Below are 20,261 nucleotides of genomic sequence, written 5' to 3'. Positions count from 1 at the left end.
CTTTCCCAGGATCAGAGTCTTTTCAAATGAGTCAGTTCTTCGCATCAGGTGGCCAGAGTATTGTAGTTTCAGCTTCAGCACCAATCTTTCCAATGAATATTCAGGACTGATCTCCTTTAGGATGGACTGGTTGGATCTCCTTGAAGTCCAAGGGACTCTCAAGAGTCTTCTCCAACACCACAGTTCAAAAGCATCAATTCTTCTGCGCTCAGCTTTCTTTATGGTCCAACTCTCACATTTATACTTGACCACTGGAAAAACCATAGCTTTGACAAGATGGACCTGTGTTGGCAAAGTAATGTGTTTGCTTTTTAAGATGCTGTCTAGCTTGGTCATAACTTTTCTTCCAAGGAGCAAGCACCTTTTAATTTCATGGGTGCAGTCACCATCTGCAGTGATTTTGGAGCCCCCCAAAATAAAGTCTGTCACTGTTTCCACTCCCCATCTATTTTCCATGAAGTAATGGGACCAGATGCCATGATCTTAGTTTTCTGAATGTTGAGTTTTAAGCCAATTTTTTCACTCTCCTGTTTCACTGTCATCAAGAGGCTCTTTAGTAGAGTACATCATGAGAAACGCTGGGCTGGATGAAGCACAAACTGGAATTAAGATTGCCAGGAGAAATATCAACAACCTCAGATATGCAGATGATACCACCCTTATGGCAGAGATTGAAGGGGAACTAAAGAGCCTCTTGATGAAGGCTAAAGAAGAGACTGAAAAAGGCTTAACACTCAACATTCAAAAAACTAAGATCATGGCATCTGGTTCCATCACTTCATGGCAAACAGATGGGAAAAAATGGAAACAGTAGCAGATTTTATTTACTTGGGCTCCAAAATCACAGTGGACGGTGACTGCAGCCATGAAATAAAAGATGCTTTCTCCTTGGAAGAAAAGTTATGACCAACCTAGACAGCATCTTAAAAAGCAAAGACATTACTTTGCCAACAAAGGTCTGTCTAGTCAAAGCTATGGTTTTTCCAGTAGTCATGTATGGATGCAAGATTTGGACCATAAATAAAGAACTGATGCTTTTGAACTGTGATGCTGGAGAAGACTCTTGAGAGTCCCTTGGCCATCAAATCAGTCAGTCCTAAAGGAAATCAACCCTGAATATTCATTGGAAGGACTGATGCTGAAGCTCCAATACTTTGGCCACCTGATGCGAAGAGCCGACTCATTGAAAAAGACCCTGATGCTGGGAAGATTGAGAGGAGGAGAAGGGGGTGGCAGAGGATGAGATGGTTGGATGGCATCACTGACTCAATGGACATGAGTTTGCTCAAACCCCAGGAGATGGTGAAGGACAGGGAAGCCTGGTGTGCTGAAGTCCATGGGGTTGCAAAGAGTCAGACACAACTTAGAGTGAATAAGAACAGCAATCACATGATTGTTAATTCTTTTTAAGTCCTTGCCTCCAAATACAGTCACAGTCACAGTCTGAGGTGCTAGGAGTTGAGGTGTCCACATGTGAATTCCAGGGGGACACAGTCTAGCCCATGACCGGTCCCACCCTCTGTGTTAGGCCCTCGGGGTGGTGTTGGGCAGAGCCAACTGGGTCCCTGCCCTCTGGTGGGACAAATGTTACCAAAGGGGAAGTACAAGGGGCTGTGGAAGTAGAGTAAGGAGACCTACCTTGCCCAGGGTGGGGGGACACCCCAGGAAAACTGGCTGGCCGGGAACTAAACTCATGCAAAGCATCTGTGGAATGGCATAGTTTGATCTTAGAAAGTTGGACGGTCTGGAATTGAATACACATCAGATGAGGAAGGAACATGCTTTGTGTTTTCCCAGAAGTGCAGCAAAGTTCCCCTTCCGACAAATGCAGAGGGGCAGGGCCGGCTGGAAGTGTTTTCGCTAAAATGTTTAATCACAGTTCCCCCAGGGTCCTACAGTTTTGAGTGCTAATCATCTCAGTTGCACAGCATGGTTGTACTACTTTGAGTGACTGTTAGATTGGGAAACAGTTTACGTATAGTGCCGCTGTGTGTCCTTACGTCCACTGGAATGCATGGATGGTCAGTGTGTCCAGTCCCACCCGTTGCCATGGTGACCTGTCGCCCTTCCCCGCCTCCGGCAGAAGTGATCGTCGCTCTGCATCCCTCCCTGCAGGGCAGGCTCGCTCTGCGCACAGCCCTTTGTGTCTGGCTTTCCCCCTCAGCTGGCTGGTTCCGAGACCATCCAGGGTCCCGCACCCCTCCGTGGTCTCCTCCTCCTGTTGCTGAGTGTGCCCGTGTGCAGGTGGACCACAGTTTTTGTTGCCCTGTGGACGGGCACATGGGCTGTGCCGGGGTTCGCGCTGATGAAGGCAGCTGCTCTGAACATTCTCTTCCAAGGCTTCTTCTGGACATTCATGGGTCAGTGCCTAGGAGTGGAATGGCTCAGTGGTAGGGTAATGAACATTAACCTTCTGAGCAAAATGGCTTGAAAAACACAATTTATCGAGCAACATCCTTGAATCACTTACTTATCTTTTCCCCACACATTCAATTGAGACCAGTGTAAGCTCCTCTTCCCTGGGGGTCTGCTGTTGGTGCCAAGGAGAGAGGGCACCAGGTTATAATTGCTCAGACCCTCACAGCACCTGATACTGAGAGAAGGCGGCTAACCTCAGCCCCCACCCTCCTATCTGTGGGCCACACAAGGGCAAGGATGCCGGTGCAGCCGAGAATGGCACCCCTCGAGTTTGGTGTCTTTTCTGTAAAACTTCTGCAGATACTCAGACATACCGCCTGCGGCTGCCTCCGCAGGATGTGACCCAGAGCTGGAAGGGAAAAACAACTTGTACTGGAGTGAAGGATTTAGCGGCAGCTTTCTAATCTAAGTTGCAGGCGGAGCTTGCTGAGCCGGGAGTGCAGCTTTTTACACAGAACAAAGTGATTTCTCTTTCTTCTGAAAAATGCCCACTCTGGTTGATTGCCCAGAGCATGCACCCCTCTGTTGTAGCAGGATGGGATGAGACGGTCATCTGGTCACGAGAAACACAGTCCCTGGGGGCAGGGAGGAGAGCTGGGGTCCACCTCCTCCTTCCCTAAGAGCTCACCCTGCCGCGGGGCTCTCTCCTTCCCCACCCTTGCTCTGTCGTGAAGGGAAACAATTCTCGGGAAACGCCAAGGTCAGTTTCTTCTGGTGTTTCTCACTTCTAGCCCTGCTGCCCGAGGAAGCTGGTCCACACATGTGCTCCTGCATTCTTTCAAATCACCGAAGGCCATTCTTGGCCACGTGGAAAAGCTCACTAGCATGTGTGAAGCCATACTCCCAATATGTGGCCTGTTCACCTAATATGCTGTCACAAGAGTCTGGGGCTCCAGGGTGCAAGCCGGTGACACTGGGCCCTGCAGAACTTCCTGGGGCTGGCGGGGTCCGCGGGAAGCAAGCCGGGTTGGCACCTGCCCAGTGTCAGTGAACCCAGATGGCACCAGATGGCACCCTCGGCTCTAGAAAGTGAGGATTTAAGCCTGGCAGACTCCTAGTCTCTCCATGTGTACAAACCCTTCTCTCTCTGAAATGATACCAAAAGGCCAATTATTTTTCTAAACTGACCACAAACTCTGAAGCGTTGAATGAGCCAAGTACGGCTTCCAGTTGAGCACGGACCTCAGTAGGGTCTCTGCAGGTTCTGCCAGCTGAGAAGCGTCTTCTTTGCCCAGGGGACACAGGGCGGGGCAGAGGCTGTCCCACTGAAAGGCAGGGGCTGCCGTGTGGGGAAGGGCTCTGGGGTCTAGAGCGAGTCTGTGGGGAGACGTTCCATTTTGGAAAACGTGCTTCACGCCCATGGTCCTCCTTCCCTGGGCTGCTCCCATTCTGTTGTCTGAGCAAACAAACAGCTTGGCTTCCTGACAGTGAAAACGTGAGTCACCCCAGCCGCTAATGCTGCCGAGTGGGGCCTTTCAGCAGCTAAAAGTCGAAGCAATGGTGACGAAGTCAGAAAAAGACCTGCACGGCTTACTGCTGCTCAGCGGCTGCGGGATTTGTTTATTGCTCAGCGGCTCCAGCTGCACAGGCAGCCATGCGACAGTTCATGAGCCAGAAAAGGGCTCTGGTTTGAGCTCATGTGAAATAGCAGGATTTTTAAAAACGTACATGACACTGGCCTTCAGATGTTTCAAGTTGTAGAAATCAGAGGGTTGGGCTGAAGGCTTAAAGAAAAACACAAAAGTACAGAAAATAGCTTTCAAATCTCTTTGTTCATGGCGTTGGTTCTGCCGGCCGAGGAAAGGACACGACGCGGGCCACGCCGCTGCGGTCAGCTCCGGCTTTGTCTAAAACAGCTGGATCATCGAATCTCTGGACTTGCCGACACCAACCCATTTCACTGAAAGGGGAAGGGGAGGCTCAGCCTAGGGCGAGGCCGGCGGAGGGGGTGGCTGGACACAGGGCACCCACCTGCCACGCCGACGTGGTTCTCCACGAACCGGATGTAGCTCTGGGCCTGCGGGGGGAGGTCCTCCCACTTCCGGGCGCCCGTGGTGTCCGCCTTCCACCCTGGCAGCGTCTCGTATTCCACCTCCACCTTCTGCAGGATCTCCTGGTTGGCTGCGGATATGGGCTGGGTGAGCTGCGTGCCGCCGATGTCCACACGGCCACGGGCCTGGGACCCCCAGCCCAGGGTCTGCTTGCCCCAGCGTTCGGGGGCAGAGAAGGCAAGCAGCCCTGCCTGGTTTTCTCAGGGCTGGCGGCTGGTTCTGGGATGCTTCCTGCTCCCCTTCCAGCCCAAGGGACACACCACCCTGGACACGGATTCCAGGGGACACCTCAGCTAAGGAATTCTGAGGCCCCCGCTTCTAAGGGGATTTGAGGTCCTGCAGTGTTAGGGTTCCTGAAGGATCTATGTTCCCCTCCTCAGGGCAAGGATCCCACTGGGTCTGGACTTCTGGCCTCACAGCAGACGCCAACCACCCCTGTGGTCAGAAATTGCTGGAAGGAGCTGTCCACCGCAAGTACATGCCCTGAGTCCCAGCGCTGCCCTGCTGTGTCCTCTTGGAGTTCAGAGTCAGTTGGTCTGGGGGACACTGGCCAAGAGAACGCGTAGGGCTCCCACAGCCGAGAGTCTGCACACACATGCTGGGGGGCTACGGGGGCAGCTCGCCCACGGCCGCCGGTGCGGGTGGGGTCATCCGTGACCCCAGGCCAGGCACACAGGAAAACATCACTGCCTTTACGCTTTTTAGAAGGGACACTTGCTAGGTCACAGAAACTTCAGGGAGACCTTAAAAAATCTAACCAAAAACGTGTTTTCTTAGGTCAACATCATCATCCTATTTGTCCCAAGTTTTGAGCGTCCACAGCCCGTGTCTGCTATTTCAGGTGAGTCCCTTGACCCTGGGGGTTCCCCAGGGTCTTGGGTTCAGGCTGGCCCCTGAGTCCCTCTGAGCTCTCCCCAGAGTGGGGACGCACAGGCCTCCGCTCGGGGTGAGAATCTGCCACGGACAGAAGTGGGAAGAGCCTCCGACACGGGCTGCCCTGCGTGCCCGACGCACACACATCGTCCCTTCCGCCCGAGACCAGCGGCCAAGGGCAGAGGGGCGGTGGCGCCCGCACCTGGGAAGTAGGGGATCCGCTTCCCGCCAAGCTTGTACGCCACGCCGACCTTGATCTCGTCCAGGGCGTCCAGGATGTCCAGTTTCGTCAAGGCCAGCCTGTCCAGAGCACGGGGAGAAGCCGAGGGCGGTCAGCCGCCGTCGCTGCTCCCGCCCAGCCCCACCCCTCGCTCCTCTGTTTGCAGGACTAGGACAGAGGATGGCAGAGCCCCGACGGTTAGGCCGGGAGCCCAGCACTGCCCCGTCCCCACGGCCCAGCAGAACAGGGGTCTGGATGAGTGCAGGCCCTCTGCTCTGGGCTTGCTCCCCGGCTCCAGGAGAACCTCTGCACTGCTTCCGAGGGCGGGCCACCCTCTGGCCTCTCGATGCCTCCTTCCCTGTCTACGCTCAAGAGCCGAGGCAGGGCCAGCCCCAAGGCACCCTGGACGGCCCTCCCCATCACCCCCCGGTGGCCTCGCTGTGTGGAAGGGTTTCCCCGGGGCGAGGTCACCCTGTGTGGGGAGGACTGTGGCCCTGAGCCCTGAGGCCCGGCTGCCCTGCTCCTGTGGCGTCTGGGGAGTTGGTCTGGGCCTCCGGGGGATGGGCGCCCCGGGGGGCGGAGGGCGCCTCAGCACTACCCACGCGGTGAATCCGTTGACCATGTGGGCATATCTCAGGATCATCAGATCCAGCCAGCCGCAGCGCCGCTTCCTGCCCGTGGTCACGCCCCACTCGTGGCCGCGGCTCTGCAGCAGGTCCCCGATCTCCTGTGGGGCGACAGGGAGGGCCCGGGGGCTGTGGGGATGGAGCCTGAGCCAGCTGCCCACCCCGCCCTCCTGCGGCCCCCTGACGACCACCCCTCCTCACGCCCGCCCCACCCTCCTGAGGCCCCCTGACGACCACCCCTCCTCACGCCCGCTCGCTGCCCCAGGCCCTGGGCACGCCTGCCCCAGCTGAGCCTCGTGACCAGGCCTGCCCTGGCCTCCTGGGCAGGTGAGAGTGGATCTGCAGACCCCGAAGCTGCCCTCGAGCAGGCTGTGTGCTTATTTTGTGCTTCTTTCTCCGGGGTTCATAACCCTGCCCAGCACATCCCCTTCCTGCTCTGGCCCTCGCTTGCCTGCTCAGGACAGGAGCCTCGTGTCCCTCCAGCCTTGTGGGCACAAGGCCAGGGAGAGGAAGGCGGGGGCCGTCCTGAGCTTCCAGAGACACCCAAGAGGCTGGAGGGCAGTTTGCTGGGGAGTCTGGTGGGCGCTGCTCCACCCTGCTCTTATCCAGCTGAGACCAAACCCAGGCTCGCTCAGCCCCAGGAGGAAGGCAGCCTGGGCACCCAGGCGGGGCCAGAGAGAAGGCTCTCAGCGTCCTTCCTGAGCTGGGGGATCTGCGGGACAGCCACACGGCAGTTGGGGGGCGGCTGGAGCTGCAGCCTCAGCATCTTCTCTGCGGCCTCCCTGGTCCCTCCACCAGGCGCCCGTGGTCCCCCGGGGATGGGGACTCACGTTGATCTGCTCGGTGGGGAAGGCGCCGATGCCCACGCGTGTGGTGTAGGCCTTGACCACACCGTAGACCTCGCCTATGTTCTGGGGCGGGATGCCCAGGCCGGTGCACACGCCGCCCACCGTGCAGTTGGAGGACGTCACGAAGGGGTAGGTCCCTGCGAGACAGAACCAGCTGGGCTGCCACCCCACAGGAGCCCTGGCGAGGGGTCGCCCCAGTGGCCCCAGGGACCACCCATGGGGCGTGGCCAACACAGGGTGTGTATGAGCTGGTGGGGGTGGGGAGGGGGAGGGCCCCTCGGGTTTGGACAGTTCAGGTGGCCTCGGGGCTGGTGTGTCCCTGGGCCTGCGACAGTGGGAACAGCGGGGACTGCGGGGATAGAGGCCCAGGTGGGACAGTCAGGGCTCCTGGGCCCAGCCAGTCTCTCCCTCATCCCCGTCCCTCACCCCTCATCCCCATCCCCGTCCCTCATCCCCAGCCTAGCCTCCCTTCCCCCCTCCTGGCTGAGGTTGCAGGAAGAGGGCAGTAGCACTGTCTCCCGGGCACAGAGGGCAGCCTGGTACGGAAGGCGAACCCACCACAGCTGTCTCCTCGGCAGACAAAACAGGCAGGGCCCATGGGGCTCTGGCTGGGACGTACCGAAGTCAATGTCAAGGAGGGCTGCGTTGGCACCCTCCACGAGGATCTTCTTAGGGGGGCCATGGAGCGCCTCATACATGAAATAAACGCCATCTCGGACCATGGGGCGGATCCGCTCGGCGAAGCCCTGGAAGAAGGGGCCAGGATGCAAGAAGGGGGTCCACCCGGCTCTGGCCTCCTCCTCACAGCCTCTGGCTTCCAGCAAATTCCTGCCCAGCGAGGCCCTTGGTCTGCACGCATCCCTGTGGGTCCATCCCTGTCTACATCTAGAGCCCCAGACGAGGCTGGAGGAGCTGGGCCCTGGAGATTTCCAGAAGGGCTCCATGTGGACATCCTCCTGTCTCCCGCCTGCTCCGTCCCTCTAGCTCTGAGCTGGGACACCTCAAGCTCCTGCCCGCGATGGATGGGGCTGGCCTCTGTCCCCCAGCATGTCCATCCCACCCGCTCCGTCCCTATAGCAGTGAGCTGGGATGCCTTTGCCTCCTGCCCCAGACCGACAGGGTCTGCCTATGGCCCCCGGCATGTCCAGGGTCGTTTCCTCAGAGAGGACTCAAGGGGCCAGGCCAGCGGGTGAGCCCCTGGCCTCCTGAGAAGACCGCCAACCGGGGTCCCCCACAGGAGGCCTGTGGTCCCCGAGCCCAGCCACCGGGAAACAAGGCCCCGTTATAGGCGTGCCGCGGCAGCGTGCACAGCTGTGGAGGGACCCTCAGTGGGGCTGGGCCTGCCCGATGCCGGGGTGCTCAGCTCTACCTTGAGCCTTTTGAGTTGACCTTCAACGTCCACTTCCAAACTGGGGAACATGGACTGGTGCTGGCGTGCCAGGTTCTTGAATCTGCGGAAGCAACAGTGACTGCCACCCCGTCTGCCCAGAGCCCCGCGCCCGCCTCCCTGGCCCGGCGTCCCCCAGCCCAGGGCCGGGGACGGGTCAGGTACCGGGAGGAGAACTCGTCGAAGTCAGACAGGAGGTCGCAGATGCGGAGGCCGGTGCGGGCGGCCTTGGACGAGTAGGCCGGCCCGATCCCCTTCCGGGTCGTGCCGATGCTGTAAGACAGGCCGAGGGCCGTGAGCTTGGGGGGCCCAGGCAGGCCTGCTGGAACTGGGGGGGAGCCTGGAAACCGGGGCCCCCAGCCAGCTCTCAGCTCCACTCCCCTAAACCAAGGTCGAGCCGGGCGACGCCCGAGGGCCCTTCCGAGCTGCAGCCCCAAGGGCCGGGCTGCCGTGGGAACCCCTGGATGCCTCTGGACAGCACGCTCCAGGACTGGGAGCTACAGGGGCGGCGCGTGGGTCCAAGTCCCGGCCCTGGCCCTGCCGTGGCCCCCGAGGCCCAGTGCCTGGCGGTGCCCTCCCTGGCCCGGCTGCCTTCTGCCCAGCACCGAGGCTGGTGCTCTGGGCACCTGCCATCTCCTCAGAGCTGGAACCTGTCAGTGCCACCCTGTACCCACTGCCGACCACAGCCCAGCCCAGGTCAGCGAGCGTGGATGCTCAGCATTGCCACCTGTGTGTGGCCAAGCCCTGTGTGTGCACTTGTGCATGAGCGTGTGTGTGCATGTGTGTGCGTGCATGTTCCGATGTGAGCATGTGTGCACTGCGTGTGAGCGTATGTGTGCATGTGTGTGCGTGTGTGTTCCGATGTGAGCATGTGTGTACTTGCGTGTGAGCGTGTGCTGTGCCTACATGTGTGTGCGTGTGTGTCCCTCTGTACGAGTGTACACGGCCGTGTGTGTAATCTATGCACATCATGTGTGTGCATGTGTCCCTCTGTACGAGTGTACACGGCCGTGTGTGTATAATCTATGCACGTCATGTATGTGCGTGTGTCCCTCTGTACGAGTGTACATGGCCGTGTGTGTGTAATCTATGCACGTGCATGCACTGGTTGTGCGTGTGTGCACACGTGTGTGAGAGGCAGGATTCTGGCCTGCTTCGCTCCCATCCCGGCTTTGACACTGTCCCTGGCCCACTGCAGTGAACCTCTCTGGAGAACCAGTGACTGGCCATCGAGGCAGCTAGGCAGGCTTTGGCGCCCGCTGGAGCTTCGGTCAAGGCTGGCCTGGGATTCCAGCAGGGGCGGGGGGCGCAGCAGGTGATGGACGGCACGGGCGCTCCTGGGGGTTGCCCTGGGGAGGACCGCATGGCCCTGGGAGAGGTGGCTCGCCTGAGCTTCAGGGTTGGGGAGGCGTGGGGTGAACTGACGGACGCTGTCCTCAGGGCTCCCGGTGGACGCACGCACCCCTGCACCCAACACGCCCCCAGCTCTGCGGCCGCGGACTTGGGGCGGGGGGGAGCGCAGACGCCACTCACTTCTTGCCCTCCTGGGCCTGCCGCTGCACCTCCTGGAGCCCGTCCACCGCCTGGTGAAAGTCAAACACTGCCGGCCGGGCAGGCGGGAGCATCACGGGAGAGAGACAGAGGGTTACGGGGCCTCTGGGGACACCACAGGCCCCTCCCCCAGGCCTCAGCTTCCCCATCTGCCTGTGCTGGCAGTCATCCTGACCCAGCACGGCCTTGGAGAAGGCCTGGGGAGCCCGGGGTCACTTGTTCACAGGCGGGCAGGGAGGCCCCGGGACTCACCAAGGTGGGCCCGGTCAGAGATGACGAGCCTCTTCTCCCAGTCCTTCAGGCCTGCAGACACGGCATGCGGTTGGTGACGGGCCCTCCCCCGGGGACCTGGAGACATCCACCCGTGTCCCCACGGGCGGCTGTGTCTCCTCACGGGCTCCGTACCGGCGCCTCCCAGAGCCCACATCCCGGGGCCAGGGCCTGCTGGCTCCTTTCGCGCCTGCGCTGAGCCTGGGCCCAAGGCGGAGGCTCTGCTCCGTCCAGGGCACCTCAGGGCTGCAGTGTCACCCACCTGCTTCTAGACAACCACCGGGGGCCCACCTGCCCGCACGCCTGGCCAGCGGCCTTGGTCAGTGCCTGCCCGCCTCCTGCCCCTGAGCAGCCCCCAGGGACCACACCCTTCCCTGCAGGGATGTCGGCCCAACCGTCCCCAGTCTCGGGACATCAGGGTCGTAGCCCAGCCTCAGGGCTCTGTCCTGGAGAGCCCGCGTCTGCAGCTCCTGGCGTCACCGGTGCCCAGTGTCATGAAAGCTCGCCTGCGACAGGGAGGCTGTGGCCTGAAGCCAAAGGCTGGGCCCCTGGACTGACTGCCTGCGCTCAGGCTTCCGGTGTGAGCAGGGCCAGCAGGCCCGGGCCGGGGCCCAGTGTGGAAGCCGCACCACCCGCCCGCCTGCCACTGCCGTCGGCAGAAACCACACGGGGAGCACCGCCAACTCGGCCGCGGGAGCATGCACGGCCCCCAGGCGGCGCGGCTCCGCGGGGACATGACCTACCTTTCTTCTCGTTCTTCTCTGCCTCTTCAAACAAGCCCGGCAAGTGGACGACCACTCCATTGCCTGAGACACATGGACACGAGATTGGATTGGGTCACAGACAGAGGGACTCCACACTTAAAACGCCATGAAACTCACGCCCTTGCACTGACAGCTGCCTCGTTCATGATGGCTAAGATGGGGAAACAGCCCAGCTGTCCGTTAGTGGACATCAATGATGCATAAAGAAAATGTGGTACAGCCACACAACGGGATTATTATACAGCCGTGAAAAGGAAGAGTGTGCTGCCACAGGCTGCCACACGGATGGATGTAGCACACTACATAAAGTGAAGTAACTGTGGAAGTCCTCGTCGCTCAGCCGTGTCTGACTCTTTGTGACCCTGTGGATGGTAGCCAGCCGGGCTCCTCTGTCTATGGAATTCTCCAGGCAAGAATACCGGAGTGGGTAACTATTCCTTTCTCCAGGGGATCTTCCCCACCCAGGGACGGAACCTGGGTCTCCTGCATGGCAGGGCAGATGCTTTACCATCTGAGCCACCAGAGAAGCCCCCTGTGAAATAAATAATAAATAAATAAAGTGAAGTAAGTCAGACACTAAAGGCCACTCTCTGTATGACCCCCTTGTATGAAGTCCCCCCTTGTACGAGGTCCCTGGAGGAGTCAGACTCGCAGGGACAGAGGGCAGGGTGCTGGGGGCCGGGGGCGAGGGGAGGGAAAGGGGATGGAGAGCTCAGGGGGGACAGGGCTCTGCAGATGGACATGCTGATGCTGCATGACAATACTAATGTACTTGACGCTACTGAACTGGACGGTTAAAAGTGGTTAAGATGGAAACTTTTTTTTTTTTTGCCATGAGAAGGAGCTTAATAATTCTCATTAAGATGCTAAATTCCCAAGATGCAGTTCGGAAGAAATGAGTGGTTAAATTGCATGCTGGGCCAACGTTCCCCGATTGTCACATAGCTCGCTGTCAGCTGTGTGGTGGGTCGGGGTCAGCTCAGATGTGGTCAGCTCACATCTGGTCAACTCAGACCTGCCTGTCCCCTCCTGAGACTTGGCTGTCAGGCAACTGAGCTGCCCAGGCTTCTAAGAAGATTCCACATTTCAAAAAAAATCAGTGCACAGATCTGGGGTTGCCAACTGTTTTGCCACAAAAGGGCATTTACAAAAAAACTGTGCGGCCACTCTTTCATCAAATAGAGGGAATCTGAATACCCAGAAAGGAAGTAGGGCATAAAATTTAGAAGAAAATACATGAATTTACATAAAATAAATTCTGTATTATGAAAGATGGAAAGTTTATATTATGTGTACTCTATTACAATAAAAAATGGTCCAAACAAAAGCCTTCATTTACAGAGACAGCAGATGAGGGCTGCTGGGGGAGGTGTTCAGGAGGGAGAAAGTGTCTGAGCTGGGACGGATGCACCATCCTACCCTCCCGGGGCGCATTTCATGGTGCCTAAGTTATACCTCAACAGAGCTGTCGTGCTTGATTTACACAGAAACGGGAAAGCAGGAGGTGGGGAGAAACACAGCCTCCAGCTGTTTGGTCTCGGGATCCAGGCCTCCCCATCCCCGTAAAAGTGAAGGGGGGTCTGCAGAGGGCAGGCACCAAGCCCAGCCAAGGAGGGGGCTCACCACGGCCACGAGCTCACTGGGGGCCCAGGCTGAAGCCAAGGCTGCCCCTTCCTCTGAAACCAAAGCCTGCTGGTTGGGGCCCCCGTGGCCTTCCTGGGTGGTGCGTCCCCCGGGGGGCCGGGATTGGGGGAGGGAGACAGGACACAGGTCCAGACGGGAGTGGCTCAGAGGCGGCAAGCCACACCAAGCTCGAAAGGTCATCTAAATGCCAGGAGCCTCGCGATGGCCACGGGGCGGGGCCTGGCAGGGGGGCCGCGTGAGCGCTGGCACGTCCCGCCCTTGCTGAAGGGCTCCCATCAGTGTCTGGCCGGGCTGGCCCCTGCCCATGCTCCTGGGGGCCGCTGGCCCCCATCCACCCCCGGCTCCCGGGACACCGGGCAGACTCCTCTCCCCTCCCCGCAGCGAGCGGTGCTTCCTTGGCCGGTTCCCACCCAGTGGTGCCCAGCAGCCTCCTGGGGCAGAGACTTGGCCCCTGGGCGCGGGGTCCCTGGTGAGCTGGGGTCCTCAGCCTCCACTGGGCCCAGTCCACACCCATGGAGAAGCCCATGGGCCACGCCCTTTCCTGCTCAGCCTGACTGCCCACCACCCCCCAGATCCACTGCTGCCATAGCGTCCCTGGGCTCACACCCAGGGCTGGACCCGTGCCACCAGCGGGCACACACTCGCTGTGCCAGCCCTGCTTCCTGGGGCGGGGGGGGGGCCGGGCAGTGAATCACATGTGTGGCCCTGCTCAGCGGTGGAAAAAGCCAGAAGGAAAAGTCCCTGAAGCTCCCGGAGAGTGTCCTGGAGGGGTGGGCAGGAGAGGGCGATGGGAAGGGGTGGGGGAGGGGGCTGCCCAGGGGCTAGAGGAGGGCGGGGGACAGCTGCCCATGGAGAGCCCCACACAGACCCACAGGGAGCCAGACCCACAACGTTTGCACACTCACCCATGGGCATCACACGCACACACACTCACAGGCACGCACACATGTACACAGACTCACACACGTGACACCCACACTTGCCATACACACGCATGCACACCCACACCCTCACTCACTCACACACACGCCTATAGGCTTGCACACACACACACACCCAGGGAGTCTGAGCGCTCGGGGAGCCTCCTGCACCCTCCATCCGTCCCTCCATCCCAGGAGTGGGGAGGAGGGGGTCCTGGGCTCCGAGTGGGGCCCCGAGGCGGGGTCCCCAGATCAGAGGCCTCTGCAAGGGGTCTCGGTGGGGCTGGAACCTTGACCTTCCGGGCCCAGCCCTGCGCCCTGCTGCGTCCAGCCTGTGTATGGACCCCCAGGCTCGATGACCTCCAGGCCTCTTCCACTCAAATCCATGGGTTCCCGGGCTGCGGTGCAGGGGGGCGGGCAGGTGGGCACTCACCGATGAAGGACACGGCCTTGGGGTTGATGATGCCACTGGGCAGCAGGTGGAAGTCGTACTCCTTGCCATCCACCACCACGGTGTGGCCAGCATTGTTGCCTCCCTGGGGACAGAAACCTGATCGGCATCCACCCGGGGAAGACTGCCTGGCGCCTGGCTCACTCGGGCAGCTCTAAACGCAGGCGCTCAGGAGCCCCCTCTGCGCTGCCCGGGTGGCAGGAGTGTGAGACGCCATCTCTGCTTGGGCGTGGGGAGCCTGGTCCAGTGGCTGGCTCTGATGCATGTCTGGGGTGCCAGGGCCTGGCTGGGGCACTGGGTCCAAGAGACAGGCCGGCCCCCACACCCAGGACCCTCTTGGGCTGACGGTCCGGGAAGGCCAGCTCAGTGAAGCCCCTGAAGCCTCCATAGGCTCAGAGCCCTGCCTGCCCGCCCACAACTCCCTCTGGGGTTCCTCCTCTGATGCAGAGATGATGCAGGGAGCATGGATTCAGGCCCCGCTGCCACACAGCCTGAGCTCCGAGGGGGCAGAGGGCGGGCAGGCAGCACAGCCTTTCCGGGACCAGGAGCCGGCGTGCAACAGCAGGCCTTCCCTTGGGCCTGCGCCTCCCACCTAGGAATAAAGCGGGAAAAACCATCCTGAGGCCGACTGGGGTGTGGGGGTAGCCAGGAGGAGGCCCCACGTAGGAGGGAAGCAAGACTCCAGTCTCAGGTCTGGGCTCTAGAGGCCAGTGCGGGCCCCAACGCGGGGCCCCGGAGCCAGTGAGCAGGGGCCGGGGAGGAGACACGTCCTGGCTGCTGCCCGAGGCCTCGGAGCCCCACCAGCTCACCTCCTGCAAGGCACTCACATATCCCTGGGGCCCCTCCACGGCTGGGCCCCTGCCCCCCACACCCCGCTGTCCTCCTGGCTGGCAGAGGAGGCGATGGCCACTGGCTGTGAGGGTTCCAGCACCTGCGCCCCTCAGGGCCCAGCAGAGAGACAAGCCCCACACGTGCGCGTGGTCGCTCCCTGCCTGGCCAGGGCTGGCCAAACGAGGGCCGTGTCCTCCCCCAGGGGCACCTGCTCCTTGCAGCAGGGCTGGGGAGGTTCACACACCTTCCGTCTCCCCTACGGAAAGGGCCCAGGCGGGGGTGGGGGGGACCCAGGCCGGGGCACTTTCTCCTGGACCTCCCTCACTTCACACTCAGGCAATTTAAGGAGAGCAGCCGGAGCCCGACCGCCCCTCAACGCCCCTTTCCCAGCCTCCGTCCCAGCCGCCCCCGATGGCCCTGCAGACACCAAGGGTTCCATGTGTCATGTGGATGTGCAGAGGCCTGTCTGGAATGACCCTGGGATTGGGGGGCTGGGGCAGGTTTGCCTCTAACTGACCCCTGGGGTCACTGGGGTCCTGGTGTGTGTCCTGGGGCCAGTGACCCCCAGAGGCCCCATCCTTACTCTGCCCTCACCTTGGGACACGTGCAGCGCCTCCCTGCACACGAGGTTCTCTGTGTAGTTCATGCCCCTGGTAACCTTTGCCACGTAGGTGGGGCAACCTGGCGGAGGGTGGGGGGACCCGAGATCCCAGGAAAGGAGTTTGCAGCGAGACTGGGTGGCGGGCCAACGGCCTCCCTGCAGACACTCTCCCTGTGAGCCAGGCCCGCCCCCAGCTGTGTCCTGCCTGCCATGGCGGGGGCCTAGACACTCTGCCCTCTCCCTGGTTCTCAAGTGCCCAGTGCCAGCGTCAGCTGGGCCGAGCACACTCCACCTTCGTTTGGGGTAAACACCAGTGCCTAGGAACAGGCGCAGACCGCCGTGGGTCCCTGGGCGGCAAATGACCCCCACTGGCTACAGGGCCCAGGCACCAGGCCACGGTCCACTCCCGGAGTGTAAGCCAGCCCTGGACACTGAGCTCGGGGCCGGCTGACCTGAGGGCGCCCTTCCTGGCAGCTCTGCAGAGGTCCAGGCGACGTCCCAGAGACCCCCGTCTGCCCTCTCCCAGGGCGTGGGTGAGGTCGGGGCAGGGATATACCACCCGTCTGTCGTCCACAGGCCGGGAGAGCTGGGGGCATGGCTGGGAAAAGCCACCTAAAGGGACAACTGGTTCAGAGTCCCAGGCCCAGCCTGGCGGCCCCCTCAGGGCCTTCGCCCCCGGGCTGCACTGTCTCCCTGTCCCCCCAGGTGGACAGGCTCTGGAGGCTCCCATCCGTAGTGACCGGGAGCCGGCCTCACCCCTCTCTCATGCCTGGGGGGGCCTCTGCCTCCCTCCAGGTCCTCCCCTCCGTGATGGAGCCTCAGGGCAGGAACAGCCAGCTCAGAGTCCCCAGGGACGCTGACACCGCCCCCACGGCCTGGCCGGCCACTCAAAGTCCCCAGTGGATGCCCCCACCAGGTGCCGCAAGTGGAGCTTTCTCGCTCAAGGACACAGCAACAGGACCAAGGCCGGCCCGCTCCGAGATCTGACCAGCCCCGACGCTTCCTGTCTCTGCAGGTGTCCTCCAGCCCACCCTCTCTGGGGCCCCCGCAGAGTGGACGAACAAGGCACAGAGGGTGGGTGTGGGCGGCAGGCCTCCGAGGCTGTGACTCTGCTCGCGGCCCTGGGCGTGGCCGCGGGCGGAGCCTCTGGGCGTGGCCGCGGGCGGAGGCGGAGCCTCTGGGCGGCCACAGAGAAGCGGGTTTTTTCAGAATCCCGCCCAGCCAGGGGTCTGCCCTCCGGGTGGAGAGCCTTGTGAACTGGCCCCCACCCCCACCGTGGTCTGGGTGAAAGCGTGGAGGTCGCGAGCCCAGGCAGTCCTCGCGCGCCTCTTTTTGGGTGTCTGCTCTCAGGGACTCTACCATCGGTTCACCCATCCGTCCATTCACCCCAAACAGAACTGCTCTGCGAGTGAGGCATCGGAGTGAGGGAGAGGGGAGGGCAGGAGCCCCAGGTGGGTGCACAGGTCTCCCCTGCTCAGGGCCACGACTGCCCAGGTGACCCTGCGGAGGCTCTCCCCCTGGAGAGGCTCCCCCTGGAGGAGGACAGGTGTCATCAGAGGCTGCACACGTGGAGGCACTACCTGGCGTCTCCCCCAGAGCCCCCGACCCGGGAGGCCCCTGGACCAGCCTGGGGTTCGGGGAGGGGGGGCGGGCATTCCCGGCCTCCCTCCCTGGGAGAGAGATCCCAGAGCACCGACAAGACACAGGACACGGCCCCTCACCCCGCAGGAGTGAGACCACTGTGCCCTTGGTCACAGCTCCCGGGAGCTGATGGCGCCCACAGGGGCATCCCGCGCTGGACTCCTGCACCGAGCCGCCTCACTGCCCTTGGAGGGGGAAATTGTATATAAATCCTGCCCGGGTCGCCCTGAGGCCTCGGGGCCGTCGTGGGGCCCAAAGCCTGCTGAAGGCAACTCTGGAAACGGAGGGAGGGCTGGCACCGTGTCCTGGGGACAGGACGCGGCGTGGGAGGAGGCGTGACCGGGGCCCTGACAGGCAGGCCAGGCGCGTGGGCTCTCCGGTTCCCATCTGGACGGGTTAGGAGGTGGGGCAAGTCAAACAGCAGGAAGGATGCCCGCGGGCACCTCAAGAGAAAGCCCGGCGCAGGGGCGGGGTCTCCCAGGGAGTGGGCGGAGTGCGCGGCCTGCAAAGGGCGGAGGGAGCCGGAGGCGGCTCGGGGTCGCTGTCGTGCGGCTGCTGCGGGACCTGGGCCAGGAAGAGGGAGGGGGCGTTGGGTGGAGAGTGAGGGGAGAAGGGAGCCCTTGAGCCATGGGGGCCCGGAGCAGCCTCCGGACCTGCGCCCAGGCTGCAGGGGGCCTCCCGACGCCGGGGGAGGGTCGGGCCCCATCCACACGGGGAGACGGAGGCAAACAGAACAGCAGGGGGCTAAGGCCCAGGTCTCTGGACCCTAAGGAAGGTCTTGGGGGTCTTGCGGTGCATGCTGACCGCGGGCCCCAAACCCCCGAGATGGGGAGCACCGAGGGTGGCCACTGGGGGCGCCTCTGGGCAGGTGGAAAATGAGTTCCCCTGAGCCAGGCCGCTGAAGGGCTTCCCAGGTGGACCGAAGCCCAGACGGAAGACGGGCCTGCGGGCGCCGGGAGGAGGTGGCGGAAGCCGGTGCAGCGGCAGGACCAAAGTAGGGTCCCCGGGCGGCCACGGGGGTCGCGGCTGCCGCTCGGGATGACCCCAGGCCCAGGTGACAGGCCAGGCGACCCTTCTGGTCACGGGCTGCCTGGCTTCAGCCCTTCTAGACAGCCACCCAGGCAGGGCTGGGGCCCCAGCCCACCCTGCCCCCCACCCGTGACTCTGTGGCCAGCTGCCCGCTGCCCGCTGCCCTGGCCCATAGCTCCGAGATCGACCCAGTTCTGGGGCCAAGTGCTGTGTGAAGGCCACAACTCTGGGCTCCAGGCAAAAGCAGTCCTCCCAGGGTGGGGGCTGGACTCTCCCTGTGCCAACCGGAGCCCAGCGCTGGTGCCAGGCGGGTGTGGCACGCGGGAGGACCCATATGTGCGTCTTATTCTAACGGCTCAATGGCTCTGGTCCCGTTTCCCTGCCTCACCAGCTTGTTCGGAGGCTGGAGGTGAGAAATCACGGTGGGCTCCCAGGACAGCTGGAGGCCTGCAGGGGGAGACTGGATCTCAGGGAGAAGCTGGGTCAGGGAGAGGGTGCCGTGTGGGCTCCCGCTTGGGCGGGGGGCTCCAGGCGGCTCTGCCCTTGCTTGGTCCCGCCCACGGCTCTCACAAGCAACAGGAGAGGGCAGGGCTCGGCCTGCCAACCCAGGTGGCAGAGCAGGGAGGGCCTTCCTCCAGAACCGCGTCAACAGCGGGGAGCCCAGCGGTTCCGAGGCGAGGGCCCTCACGGACACCTACCAAGCCCCGAGGTCACTTCGAGGAGGGTGGGTGAGGCTGCCCAGAGCGGGCAGGTCACACAGAGGGCCCTGGGCATCACAGCTGGAGCAGGCGGGCCCCCCGAGGGGACATGCAGCAGAAGGCTGCACCCCAGGGGCCGGGGAAGGGGTGTGGACTTGCTCGCTGCGGCTGAGGGGCTGAGACGGTGGGAGGCTCCCGCTTCTCCAGGAGGCGCCTTCCAGGAGGCCACAGTCGGCCTGCGAGAAGCGTCTGCCCCAGTGGGCATGCTGCCCCCCACCCCACGGTGGCGCTGAGTCCTGGGCCCCTCCTGGCAGGAGCTCAGGTGTGAGGTGCCCAGGGGGTGTCCCTTCCTCACTTCTGGCAGCCTCCCCGCATGGGGCTGTGAGCCTCAGGAGCAGTGTACCCCTCCAGGCCATCCCCTTGCACCCCGAGCGCGGCACGGCCCCGAGGGGGGCAGGAGACAACAGACGGGGTGCAGAGAGCAGCCCGCAGCGGGCAGGGGCCCTTGGGGGACAGAGCTTGTGTCTGGCATCCTGGGTGGCACCCCCAGCCTCGGGGTCACCCTGGCCAGAAGACCCAGGCTCCTCCCTCTCCTTCTTCGGGCCCTGGCCTGCAGTCCTGCCTGGGTCTCTGCCCCCACTTGGCTGACCCTCCACGGCTCCGAGAGGCCATGCCCGCTCCCACTCTGGGCTCCAGCCGGCAGCCTCCTCCCGCACACTGACCTCTTGTGGTCAGCCAGCCCTGTCCCAGCCCTAGACAGAAGGAGGAAGTGTGGAGTCTGGGTGGCCTCCAAGCCACTGGGGATCTGGGGTCCCCGCCTCGCCCCCCACAGTGCCCGCCCCAGTGTCACACCCATGGTACACCCAACCCCCTGAGGATCGAGTGTCCCCAACTCAGCGACTTGTATTTATAGCTCGGCCCCTGGCCCACGGGCCTGGGGGTGGGGCCGGCGGGGAAGGCGGGGTCCCTGGGGGAGACCGTGGGGGAGGGAAGACGGTCTGCCCCGAGTGGGTGGGGGTGGCGGCTGGGGAGGGTGTCCCCGGAGGGAAGGCGTCCAAGGGGCGTGTTGGGGAGGGCGGGAGGGCAGGGAGGGCAGGGTCCGTCTGGACCGGGGTGGGGGAGGGGCCCGGCGCCCGGCCCGCACCTGGCAGCGGCTGACGACGTCGGCGTCCGTGGCCAGCAGGTCCACCACCTTGCCTTTGCCCTCGTCCCCCCACTGCGCGCCCAGCACCACGGTCACCCGGGAGCCGGTGGTCGCCGCCTCGTGCTGTAGCCGCCCCCGCTTGACGCCGCCCGCGCTGGGGGGCCGATCGTTAGAGGCTCGGGTCCCGGACATGCTGGCTCGGTTCGTCCTCTGCGCTGGGCCGCGCGAGAGCCCGCCGCACCCGCGCGCCGCGCCATTAAAAGGAGCCGGCCCGGGGCGGGGGGCGGGGCCGGG

The 20,261-nt window shown here is 62.6% G+C and overlaps 1 protein-coding gene across 6 annotated transcripts; it reads right to left on the bottom strand.

Moving 5' to 3' along the window:
- Window positions 1-804: 804 nt before the first annotated feature.
- On the bottom strand, window positions 805-20,225 carry ADSS1 (adenylosuccinate synthase 1). Of its 6 annotated transcripts, none has more exons than XM_059879198.1 (13): window positions 19,968-20,225; window positions 14,006-14,108; window positions 10,988-11,050; window positions 10,227-10,322; window positions 9,957-10,023; window positions 8,589-8,696; window positions 8,406-8,487; window positions 7,656-7,782; window positions 7,019-7,173; window positions 6,161-6,289; window positions 5,545-5,642; window positions 4,390-4,539; window positions 805-2,368 (listed from the first exon to the last, which is right to left on the bottom strand). In XM_059879198.1, the coding sequence occupies exons 1-13, from the start codon at window positions 20,157-20,159 to the stop codon at window positions 2,362-2,364; spliced, it is 1,377 nt and encodes a 458-aa protein (XP_059735181.1). In that variant the 5' UTR covers window positions 20,160-20,225; the 3' UTR covers window positions 805-2,361. The 6 variants fall into 6 exon arrangements, with proteins under 6 accessions (XP_059735181.1, XP_059735180.1, XP_059735178.1 ...); XM_059879197.1 differs by having other exon boundaries at window positions 6,165-6,289; XM_059879195.1 differs by lacking the exon at window positions 805-2,368 and adding an exon at window positions 3,953-4,318.
- Between the last annotated feature and the right edge of the window lie 36 nt (window positions 20,226-20,261).

This window comes from Bos taurus, chromosome 21 (genome assembly GCF_002263795.3).
Source record: "Bos taurus isolate L1 Dominette 01449 registration number 42190680 breed Hereford chromosome 21, ARS-UCD2.0, whole genome shotgun sequence".
NCBI lineage: Eukaryota > Metazoa > Chordata > Mammalia > Artiodactyla > Bovidae > Bos > Bos taurus.
This window is presented reverse-complemented; position numbering and strand designations above follow the sequence as displayed.